This window comes from Barbus barbus (genome assembly GCF_936440315.1).
Source record: "Barbus barbus genome assembly, chromosome: 14".
NCBI lineage: Eukaryota > Metazoa > Chordata > Actinopteri > Cypriniformes > Cyprinidae > Barbus > Barbus barbus.
The window spans coordinates 17,137,622-17,149,937 of NC_136742.1; the positions used below are offsets into that span (position 1 = coordinate 17,137,622).

The window sequence follows — 12,316 nt, forward strand, 5'->3', positions numbered from 1 at the left end:
TGTCAAACAGGCAACAGTATTTGAGACAGCACTGTTTAAGATGGTCATAGGTTTGAAAGGACCTGTTTGGGAGAAACCATGGATATAGTTCTTAATTTGAAAAAGTTTTCATTCTTCTTTGCCCCAATGAACTAAAACTGTCCATCTTAGTGAAGACAGTTCCCAGGAATGGCAGAGGCCAGGGTCCTGGAAGGAAATTTGAGGGATTTCTATTTTTGATTATATCAGCAAGGAGCAGAAATACAAAAAATAAAATGACCCAGCTTTTAAAATCAAAGCTGTCATAGATCAAGTGCAGATAGTGGTAGAGGAAATGACAGGTTCCTTTTGTCTTATTGGAACTCTTTGGTGCTTATTGGTATAAATACTTTCGTATAGGACTGAAATGTAAATACTGGAGGGGAGGAGTACAGAGATATTACATATTACATAAGGCACTCCAGATTCCACTAAGGTGGAGAACGAAACCATATGAAAACACGTTTATCAAAAGTAAAATTTTGAAGATAAGAACAAGCTATTATAAACACGTAGGCAACATCACAGTTCTGCCTGACATGTCTACATTTGCCTAGAGGTTTTTCAGGCTGTGTTATTATTTTCTTTCTGCTTTAATCATACATGTACTTGAGTTATATCATTTGGGTTGTCTTTTTACTTTACTTTACACAGTTTTCTCTACTAAACTGTGCTTTCATATACTTTGGTACATTCTAATATGTACAATAATTGCAAGATCATTACAGAGTACAAGGGCGAATTATTAACTTGAAGTAACATTTGAAGTAACATGCATGACTATTACAATGATGCTTCATTTTGAAAACAGAGATATTTATTGTGACAAATGATCTGCCCAGTTGTGATTTATTGACATAAACATTAAAAGAACACAGCAAATCATACACAGAATACAACATTTATTAATATATTAGATGTGCATGTTGATATATATGACATACATTTGTACATCAGGACAAATCCTGTAGGTATTAGTATTAAATCATTGTGAAGATAAACCACCACCGTGTAGCCTACTTAATGGTAACATAAAGAATGAATACTTACATAATAGATATTCTATCATAGCAGATTTTCGTAAATATGCTGTAAAAAATGTAGGCCTATGTGTATCCTCTAACGTGAGGACAGACACATACGGTAGGGAGCAGGAGCATATGTGAACCATATCTCTCCCTCCAAACTGGGTTCCTCTCCTGGACATTTGGAGATGGTGAATTGCTGCAGCAGAGAGGTGAAGTATAAGAAGAGCTCCTGACGAGCCAGATGCTCTCCCAAACACGCTCGCTTACCTGTGAGCAGATGCTATCAGCTGAAGTTAAAATCATAATGTGGCACAGATAAATATCATTTACTCACCCGAAGTCAATAAAAAGGATTAAACACAAGCATATCACTTTTTGAGAAGTCATCAGATGGTTTGCGCATTACCTGCTGAAAATGGAAGGAACGCATCTCTTTTCCGAAACTGGCCATTTTCATTCAGGAAGTGTCCTGGGTTAAAGGTGTCTGGGGTCTCCCATTCATTTGGATCATGCAGGACTGAAGACAGGTTTACTGTAATAGAGGTCCCCTAATAAAGAGAGAATCAAAACTTCACTATTCTAGACAGGGCCCCTACCCTAAATAGAATAGAATTCATACCTTAGGAATGAAGTATTCCCCTAGATTTGTGTCTTTAACAGCTTTTTTAGGGAATCCCAGTGGGACAACATCCCCAAATCTTTGCATCTCATGAATAACAGCCTCAGTGTAGGGCATGTCAACTCTGTCAGCCAAACAAGGTTGACGCGACTGTTCAATCACCCGGTCTATCTCTTCCTGTACCTTTTCTGAATGGGAAATATAATATTACTTATATAATGTGTGTTTTTTAGATAAGCTTATTCATGGAAAGCTCCTGGACCTGATCAATTTCCAAGCTAACTTAAAGATGACATATAATCTACATGCTTCAAAAGAACAACAATGGTTATTCTTGTTTTGGCAATCAATACTTAACCTTGGATTTCTGGGAACTTCATCATAAAAAGCAGACCCCAGCGCAATGTTGTAGTCGCGGTTTCTGTCCCGGCCTCAATCAGGTCTAGACAGGTCACCACTAATCCTTCAATGTTAAATCCAGCCTCAGGGTCACTCTTTTTCTGCAAAAGTGGGAATCAGTACAAAAAATATGCAAAAACTCTCTTATCAAAGCAGACTTAGGTTGATCAAATTGCAGTATCAAAACAGATGCTTAGAAATTTGTATTTTAAAAACTTATTAAAATAAAATCCCACTTCGTTACCTTTTCCATCTCATTCAGGTAGTTATCTATTAAGTCACGTGGGTTTGAAGGGTCCCAGTCCTCTCTGTGTTTAATGATCTCTCCTCTCAGGAAGTCTGTTATTTGCTTATAATTGGAAAAAATAGTCTGATGGGGGCCAGGTAAGTATTCCAAGAGCCAAGGACACACATTATACAGCTGTGAAAGATGACATAATGGGTGATGAATACAATTTTTTATTATAATTAACTAACAGGTTATTAAAGTAGTGTCTAAGGATGCTGTTATGAATCAGTACCTGTGCTCTAGGAGAGCCTATTAACTGAATGCATTCAGTATCAAGACGCAGAATTCTTTGGTAATATTCATCATGATAGTCAAAGCGTTGTCCAAATATTAAGCAGGAGATGATATTTGAGACAGCACTGTTTAAGGTGACCAAGGGGTTAAAAGGTCCTGTTTGAGAAAATACATTGTTTATGTTTATGTATACATAAGTGTATATTTTAATTTTTATCTCCAAATCATTTTTTATTCTATTCATAAAATTCTTCAGATATTTAGACCATACCCTTTTCTGCCCTAAAAGCATTACAAAGATGGACACATTCTTGTTGGATTCTGAGCTCAAGGCTTTTCTTCCCATCTCCGAAGGTCCGCAAATGGGAGACAGCAAACTTCTTATGCATCCGCCACAGGTAACCATTACTCAGTATCGTACCTTCATAATATGAACGAATGAAAGAATTTCAATAACTAAATGGGTATTATGAGAGAATAATGAATGAACCATAATTCTATGCATAAAGGTCATTATGGTCAGTGTACTTACCAATTCCCTTAAAAACTTTGTGAAACAGAGGGATATTTGGACGCTCAACAAAACTGTCAATGTGAGTAATGAGAGCCTCCTTTACCATTTTATATCCAGACACGACTACCATTTTCTCACTGCCCACTCTTAAGCTGAATATGTTGCCGTAGACTTCAGCCAACTGAAATTCAAATATTAACATGTATATACAGACAACCTGATAATATATCCACCAACTGTTTTTAATCAAGAAAATAAAATTCCCCAAAAAATAAACAAACATATGCAATTTCCTCCTACCTTATTCACGTTCCTAAAATTTATCTCAGTGAAAACATTTCCCAGGAATGGTAGAGGCCAGGGTCCCGGTGGGAAACTGGAAGGATTTCTATATTTGATGATATCTACAAGAAGCAGTAAAACAAAACTTAAAATGATCCAGCTTTTAAAATCAAAGCTTTCATATATAAATTGCAGAATCATGGTGTTAAAGAAAATAGCACATTCCCTTTGTCAGAGAGTATTAAGTGCTGGATTCTGCAGTTGGTCAATTTTTAAGCTAGACAGGGAAACAGGGTTGTCGTTCGAACGATGCAACTGGGCCCCGCCTTTCACTCCTTTTATGCTTTATGCTTGGGAGGCCCTCCTGAAAAATGTAAACATTGCAGGAAAGGCGTAGAGAAATATTCCAGGAAGGAGGGAGAAACAGACCCCTACTACTAACTATGTATCTCCTAAATATTTTGAACACATACATTTGTCAAGAGAATCTTTAAGAACATGAGATAATATATAACAACTTACCTTGTATTTCATATACTTGACAATCATTTCCTATTTCAAAACAGTGTTAAAGAGTGAATCTGATTAATTATTAGCTCAGACCTGAAGTATCAGGTCATTTTCAGAAATCTTTAAATTACTTTAAAGATTAGTAACTGTTACTTTAAATTAGTAACTTTATTGTTACTTTATTTACTGTTAATCTCCCCCAAAAGAGAGATTAACAGTAAATAAAGAGTAAATAAAAATATGAGCGAATGGACTGGACAATTCGTTTACCTTTAAAAAACAAAATCCCTCAGAAACACAGATTCGTTCACGAACAGATCTCTCCGAATGTCAGGTGGTGGGAAAGTTTATTACAGGTCATGTTTTTGTCATACAAAACAAAAGGAAACCAGGAAGTAAACAACTTTAACCGTAACATTTCTACGTCACTTCATTAAATTCAGATTGAACCACTGATGGCAGATGGACTATTCTGACAATGCTTTTCATACTTTTATGGACCTTGACAGTGCAATTTACTATGTAGTCAATGGGACAGTCACAAGCCTCCCGGATTTCATCCAAAATATCTTAAATTGTGTTCCAAAGATGAACGAAGCTTTTAAAGGTTAGGAACGACATGGGGGTAAGTGATTAATGACAACATTTTCATTTTGGGGTGGAGTATCCCTTTAAATCTGGTCTGAAAATCTACCGAGAGGTTTGGAAATTTGAGTCTGGAAAAGTATGGAATTTTGAAATGAAAAATGTATAGGAACCCTGAAACAGGCTGTTCATCAACTGATCAAAAGTTTAAGCCAAAAAACTCCCACAACAGAACTAAAAGTTTCAAAAAAGGACTCGTGAGTAGCCCCACCGTTCTTGTTGATCACCTCAAACATTCGTTTCAGCAGTCTTGATGCGACTGTTTCCAGGAGGCTGGTAGGAACATTGCTCCATGTGATGAAGATGGCTTCACGAAGGGCATCCACGGTCTAGAACTGACGTCCCTTTTTGTAAAAATCACTTGCCATCCATCCCCAAACATTCTCGATGGGATTTAGATCAGGGGATAATCCAAAAAAGGAACGTTATTCTACAGGAAGAGGTCCTTCATCAGGTAGTTGTTGTGAACTGCAGCGTTGTCCTGTTGAAAGACTCAGTCATTACCGCACAGACAAGGGCCCTCAGTCAAGAGGGATGCCCGCTGCAACATGTCCACATAGCCAGCCGCCATTTGACGCCCCTGCACAACCTGTAAACTCCATTATCCCATTGAAGGAAAAAGCACCCCAGATCATGATGAAGCCTCCTCCACTGCCGTGTAGAAAACATCTCCAGTGGGATCTCCTTGTCATGCCAGTAACGTTGGAAGCTATCAGAACCATCCAGGTTACATTTTTTTCTTGTCAGAGAATAAAACTTTCTTCCACCTTTCAGTGTCCCATGGTTGGTGCTCCCTTGCAAATTCCAAACAGGCAAGTTTGTGGTGTGGGAGGAGACGTGGCCTTTGAAGACGTTTTTTGTTCTTTAAGCCCTTCTCTCGCTGATGCCGTCTTATGGTTATTGGGCTGCAGTCAGCATCAGTAAGGGCCTTAATTTGACCTCACAGACAGCCCGTCGGATCCTCCGGCTCAGTGCAGGTGAATTTTTTTGGGTCAACCACTTCACAATTTTTGTCCCATAATTCTCAGGATCTTTTAAGAAATGTAAAATGATAGTCTTTTGCGTCCAACCTCGGCAGCGATTGCGAGTTGCGCGAGGCGTTGCGTGTGCAGTTCAACAATCCTGCCACTTTCAAAGACAGAAAGCCCTTTTGCCTTTACCATGAGGAGGTCACGACAGTGTGACTGTCTGAAGGACAATGACATGAAAGCCATATTTTTGTGCAGATTTTAACTTTTTAATGCTATGGCCTTAAACTTTTGATCAGCTGATGAACTGCCTGTTTTAGTTTAAATGCAGTTTTCAGTAAATTTCCTATTCACTATTTTTTGTCTCTTGCTCCTGTTTCTTGTTTTGGCATTTTGAAGCAGTACTTACAACCTGGTTACGATCCACCAGCACGAAATGCGAATACTTGTAATATTTCCCTCGGTCTTAAGATTTTATTCAGGTATGTAGTTAAATTTGTTGGATGCATATTATGGAATTTTGACATTGAATGACATATTAACACATTCAGAAAAGGTTCAGGAAGAAATAGACAAAGTAGTTGGACGGTCGCATCGACCCATCATGGATGACAGATCCAGCATGCCGTACACCGATGCCGTTATCCATGAGGTCCAGAGAAGGGGCAATGTTGTGCCCCTTAGTGTGCCAAGAATGACCAATGAAGACACAATATTGGAAGGATATTTCATTCCAAAGGTGAGATGGTAAAGCTTCATAACAATGACACAGCTGACTTTGCATCAACATACCAGATACTTGCCATACCAGAGCCTTGTGTAATTTAAATCTATTTTTATTTTATTATATCCTCAGCTGCTGACATGCCATTCCAATTTGAGCTTAACTAACTACCTACCAACCAAATCAGATTTCTATATTATTTTAAATGTGTTCAAATTAAGTTTAAAAGTACATTATGTGCATCATGGAATCTTTTATGTTAATCCTTAGATGATGTCAGTATTTCATCATCTGATAATGTTTTTTATTCTACAATAAGGGTACACAGATCATTCCTAACCTGACATCAGTACTGTTTGATCAGACCAAGTGGAAGACTCCACATTCATTTGACCCACAGAATTTTCTTAACACTCAAGGCGAGTTTGAAAAACTTGAAGCTTTTATTCCTTTCTCGGCAGGTGAGCAGGGTTTTTTGGGGGGGTTTTGTCTAGGTAAATATTTTATTAGACATATATGTTAAATCATGAGATAATCTTGAGGTTTGTTTTGAGATTTTATTTTGTCTTCCCAAGGAAAACGCTCTTGTCCAGGAGAATCGCTTGCCCGTATGGAGCTCTTTCTCTTCTTCACATCATTTCTACAATCCTACACACTGTCTCCTCCAGAGGGAATGCAAACAAGCTTGGAATTCAAATTTGGGATGACACTCTCCCCAAAGCCATTTAGAATATGTTTCATTCCTCGTTGATTAATTTGTACATTTTACATCAGTGCACCATATTAACATTGTGGAATATCACCATTTCTTCATCTGAGATTGTTCAAAATTATCTATAATTATCAAGTAAAACTGCAGCTTTTAGTAGACAAATAAACCTGGTAACCTTTTAAAAAAAAATTCTTATTTATCCCATGAAACCACACAATCATAACCTCAAACAACAATTAAAAGTGAGGAAGCTAAGTAAAACAGCAATATAAAAAATTTAATAATGTTAAAATTATAAGTCATATAAAATATTATATAAAAAAAAATCGAAATATCAATATTTTGCATGTGAGATGTCATAGGCTACTAGCGGACAAAGTTTGCTTCTCAAAAGAAATGATGTTTCCTAGCGAAGCAGAAACCTTTCTAGTCTAGTCCTTCTGTGGCTTTTAAGGCTGGACGACTTCTCAGCTCTGAACGCTAGAATAGTAGGCCTAAATGTGATTATTTTACAACCAAATAAGAGAAAACATGATTCCCCTTTATCTTTGAAAACATGTAACAATTTTTTTGTGAATTGAAATGTGTGCAAAGGATGACGGGAGGATGTCAAGGATACACTGGATGCATTTCCTGTATCTCAAATAGTAGCGCATAGTGCTAGCAACGCCAAGGTCATGGGTTCGATTCCCAGGGAAAGCAAGAGCTGATAAAATGTAAAAACTGTAACTTGAATGCAATGTAAGTTGCTCTGGATAAAAGCGTCTGCTAAATGCATAAATGTAAACTTTAGGGGAAGTTGTGGCCTAATGGTTAGAGAGTCGGACTCGTAACCCAAAGGGCGCAGGTTCGAGCCTCAGGACTGGCAGGGATTGTCGGTGGGGGGAGTGAATAACCAGCGCTCTCTCCACCCTCAAAACCACAACTGAGGTGCCCTTGAGCAAGGCACTGAACCCCCAACAGCTCCACGGGTGCCGCAGCATAAATGGCTGCCCACTGCTCCGGGTGTGTGTTCCCTGCTGTGTGTGTGCACTTTGGATGGGTTAAATGCAGAGCACTAATTCCGAGTATGGGTTACCATACTTGGTCACATGTCACTTCACTTTCACTTTTTACTTCAAAATATGCCCAATGAAGGCCACAAAACAAAGGCTGCCTTTTAAGGATCCTCCAAATAGAATGGGAGAACTATGGCGTCACTTTGTATGCTGATCGGCGCAAACAGGATCCTCACATAAGTCCCTGGTCTGTCCAGATGCTGCAGGATGAAGTGCAGTCCCATGTTGACTGCATCATCCACAGACCTGTTTGCTCTGTAGGCAAACTGCAGGGGGTCCAGTAAGGGACCAGTGATGTCCTTCAGATAAGCCAAAACCAGTCTTTCAAATGATTTCATGGCCACAGATGTTAGGGCCACAGGTCTGTAGTCATTAAGTCCAGTAATTTTGGGTTTCTTTAGGACGGGGATGATGGTGGAGCGTTTGAAGCATGAGCGGCCTTCACATAGATCCAGTGATCTGTCGAAGATCTATGTGAAGATGGGGGCCAGCTGGTCAGCACAGATTTTCAGACAGGCTGGTGACACACCATCTGGGCCTGGTGCTTTCCTTCTTTTGTTCTTCCTGAAGACCTGGCACACATCTTCTTCACTGGTTTGAATTGTAGGTGTGGGGGAGAGGAGGGTTGCTGCAGGTGTTAATGGTTGTGTGTTCAGGGCGGGTGTGGGGTGATTTTTCAAAATGACAATAAAACTTGTTCAAGTCGTCTGCCAGGTGTTGATTCTCCACAGTGCTGGGGGATGGTGACTTGTAATTGGTGATATCCTTCATTCCTTTCCACACTGAAGCAGGATCACTGGAAGATAATTTTTTCCTTAGCTTGTCAGAATAATTCCTCTTTGCCACTCTGATCTCCTTTTCCAGTGTGTATTTGGCCTGTTTGTACAATACATATCCCCTTTTCTGTAAGCATCTTCTTTGGCCTGACGGAGCTTTCTGAGTTTTGCAGTGAACCATGGTTTGTCGTTGTTGTAGATTAGATAAGTCCTGTTAGGAACGCACATATCCTCACAGAAACTGATATATGAAGTTACAGTCTCTGTGAGCTCGTCCAGATCGATGGCAGCGGCTTCAAAAACAGTCCAATCAGTGAGAGAGAAACAGGCTTGTAGATCCTGCTCTGTTTCATTAGTCCATCTTTTATCAGATCTTAATACAGGCTTTGCAGATTTAAGTTTCTGCCTGTAGGTTGGAATAAGATGAACTAAACAGTGATCAGAGAGTCCTAAAGCTGCTTGTGGAAACGAGTGATATGCGTCCTTTATTGTTGTGTAACAGTGATCCAATATATTACTGTCTCTGGTGGGACATGTGATGTGCTGTCTGTATTTTGGCAGTTCACGGGAGAGGGCTTTATTAAAGTCTCCGAGAATGATTAAAACAGAGTCCAGGTGTTGTTGCTCACTCTCTGTGATCAGATCAGCGAGTTTCTGTTGAGCTGTGCTCACGTGTGCTTGCGGCAGTTAATGAAGAGTGTTTCTAGATCTAAACAGTACATCTTCTTTAACACAGTTACATCTGTACACCACCTCTCATTGATGTAAAAGCACGTCCCGCCGCCGCGCGATTTCCCCGTTGATTACGCGTCCCGATCTGCTCTGATCAGCAGGTAAGTAGGCAGATGAATCGCGCTGTCCGGTATGTCGTCATTTAGCCAGGTTTCTGTGAAACACAGGGCAGCAGAGTTAGAAAAATCCTTGTTTGTCCGGGAGAGCAGGAGTTCAGATTTGGCAGATGGATGCTAGGCAACGCCGTTCGCGCTGACGAAGCTTCACGGCCATTTGTTGTGAAAAAATAAGGATAGTGTGTCCAGCTAAATTCAATTAGAATTTTGTTAGATGGGTATAAAAATGCTTCGTTTTCCGCGGCAGTTGTCTTGTGAAGTCCTCCTCGTGTGATGACCGAAGAGTGTAAAGACCATCGACTCCACCGGGCTGGGACACCGGCAAAGGATATAAGTATGGCTTTTTATTTCTCCTCTTTTCTGCTACTTGTTTCACTTCTGTTTCAGTTTTTATAACCATTTCTTACTATGTGTAAGTTATTGTTTTTAGCATGTGTTTTTGGCAGTGTTATTTCTTAGGATTACTGATAAACTATACTGTCGTGATTTGTATTTGTTATCTATTTTAATTTTAGTTAATGTCTGAATTTCTTATGTCTGTATAAGTCTTTTATTAAGTTTTAGCTTTATTTGAGTTATTTTAATACTTCAACAAACTAAATGGAAATGATATTGAATTTATAAATGTGCATGTATATATATATATATGTATATAATTGCACACAATGTTTCTCCTGTTATTTGTGTTCTTCTCTGAATTCAAGCACTTCACACTGGATCTCACAGCGCTGTTTATTGCTCGCGTGACCGAGTAAACGCATCTGCTCCAGTGAGCTCGCGCTGCACGGCACTTTGATCCTTGATCCGAACAGATTCAAATGAGTCACGCGCTGTTTCGTTCCGCTTTTGGCGCATAAACATTATATCGAACTCTTCATATCGTTTTATCGACAAATTATATCGTGATAATTAGCGTTATCGAATTATCGCTCAGCTCTATTATTCCTTCATAATGATAGTTAATTTCAGTTGCAGTGCAGATTAAGAACAAATAGAATGAATTAGAATCGTAGTTCCCATCATTGATCTTTTCCCATCATTGATCTCCCATCATTGATCTTCCCACTGTGGGAAGTCGTGACCTAATGGTTAGAGAGTCGGACTCGTAATCCAAAAGTGGCGGGTTCGAGTCTCGGGCCGGCAGGAATTGTAGGTGGGGGGGAGTGAACCTCCAACTGCATAAATGGCTGCCCACTGCTCCGTGTGCGTGCGTGCGTGCGTGCGTTGGAGCCCGAATTCCGAGTATGGGTCACCATACTTGCCAGTATGTCACGTCACTTCACTTTTATTATCATTTACTACTTGCACCGACCCAAATCTGGTTCTTCTTCAGCACAGACCCGTAAATCTAAGTGACAACTGACATGATGTGTGTAGCCAAGTGTGGTGTCCCATACTCCGAATTTCTGCTCTGCGTTCATCCCATCCAAGTGCGCACACACACAGCCGTGAGTAGTAAACACACACACTCAAGGGTCTCACCTCAGTCGTGTTATTGAAGGTGGAAGAGAGCACTGTGCATTCACTCCACCAATCTCTGCCTGTACCGATACTCGAACCCGCAACATTTGGGTTACAAGTCCGACTCTAACCATTAGGCCAAGACTGCCCCCTATCTACCAATGTAGGGATACAGATATGCCAATGACTCAATTGTTTGTACCGTTCAACTTTCACAATGAAACCCCGATATAGACGTAATCGACTTAAGCAGTGTAATGCCAAAAGCTGAGACTTAGATGGCGCTGTTCACTAAGCGTTTAATGTAGGTAGTGTAGGTTTACCTCACAAGCAGAGGACGCATGTACATTTCATGGAGCTGTTCAAAATCTTTGAGCTGTTACTCATAGGCGGAGTTTGGGGGGGGCCGGGGGGGGGGGGGGGCACTGCCCCCCCAGATCAGAGCCAATCGATTTTGTCAGATCTATGAATACAAAAATATTTTCAGATTGTCTCATTTTATTTGCATTATCTTATTTTAATGAGTATGTTAAGGCTAAATTATTTGTAATTAATGTAAACCCCCCCCCAAAAAAACCTACTCTCACAACTCGCGAATCTCAAAGTATCGCGTGAGTGGACTCTCTTCTCGTTCTCTTCCTGCTTTCTGCAAAGATAATGAACAAAATGTATATTCGTCGTTTTTTTAATAAACCCACAATAAAAAGCGTGGAGGTCTCTAACTTTGACACTTCTCAAAAGAGGCGGATTCTTCTACATTAGGTAAGACATAAGTTTTTATTCCACTCTTTGTATAGCCAACCAGTCGTTGTTGTAAATGTATTTTAAAGGGGCTATGTGTAGGTTTTTACTTAAAAAAATCTTTAAGATAGAGTTTTCATTTGTCCATTTATGAGCCAACCATAATGTAATAGGAAGAATGACACCTTGACTATCCACCAAGGTTGCCTCTATCAGCCTGTAGGCTCAGTTGTGTCTGGAGGAGTCGGGTCCAAATTGGCGCGAAAATTCACAAAATGTGACGTCGTGCGCGTTCTCGTCTACAGCGGCAATCGCTAGCGGTAGTGTTTGAAATGGACTCTGTGGACGGAAAGAAGCGACCAGCCTCCAGCACAACCCAGACACCCACAAAAGCTCATCGTAAGCTTAAAACAAAAAACAAACAAATAAAAAAAAAGCCTCATTTAGTGCGCACCGAGAACGAGCATGAGACTGGCTGCAGTTCCTCTAA

At 39.9% G+C, this 12,316-nt stretch overlaps 1 protein-coding gene across 3 annotated transcripts; it reads right to left on the reverse strand.

Moving 5' to 3' along the window:
* Positions 1 to 821: 821 nt before the first annotated feature.
* LOC306880665 (cytochrome P450 2J2-like) lies at positions 822 to 3,700 on the reverse strand. Of its 3 annotated transcripts, XM_079434356.1 has the most exons (10): positions 3,605 to 3,696; positions 3,402 to 3,505; positions 3,120 to 3,282; positions 2,859 to 3,008; positions 2,586 to 2,743; positions 2,309 to 2,485; positions 2,024 to 2,165; positions 1,666 to 1,853; positions 1,453 to 1,594; positions 822 to 1,313 (listed from the first exon to the last, which is right to left on the reverse strand). In XM_079434356.1, exons 3-10 carry the CDS (start codon positions 3,229 to 3,231, stop codon positions 1,138 to 1,140), a joined length of 1,245 nt encoding a protein of 414 aa, XP_079290482.1. In that variant the 5' UTR covers positions 3,232 to 3,282; positions 3,402 to 3,505; positions 3,605 to 3,696; the 3' UTR covers positions 822 to 1,137. The 3 variants fall into 3 exon arrangements, with proteins under 3 accessions (XP_079290482.1, XP_079290480.1, XP_079290481.1); XM_079434354.1 differs by having other exon boundaries at positions 3,402 to 3,700; XM_079434355.1 differs by having other exon boundaries at positions 822 to 1,333; positions 3,402 to 3,700.
* Positions 3,701 to 12,316: the final 8,616 nt, after the last annotated feature.

Coding starts and splice junctions, on each gene's coding strand:
- LOC306880665 (XM_079434355.1), bottom strand. CDS start 3,584: ATGATTCTGCAATTTATATATGAAAGCTTTGATTTTAAAAGCTGGATC. Junction 3,283..3,401: donor ATTTTAGGAACGTGAATAAG/GTAGGAGGAAAT, acceptor TTTGAATTTCAG/TTGGCTGAAGTCTACGGCAA. Junction 3,009..3,119: donor CAAAGTTTTTAAGGGAATTG/GTAAGTACACTG, acceptor CATATTATGAAG/GTACGATACTGAGTAATGGT.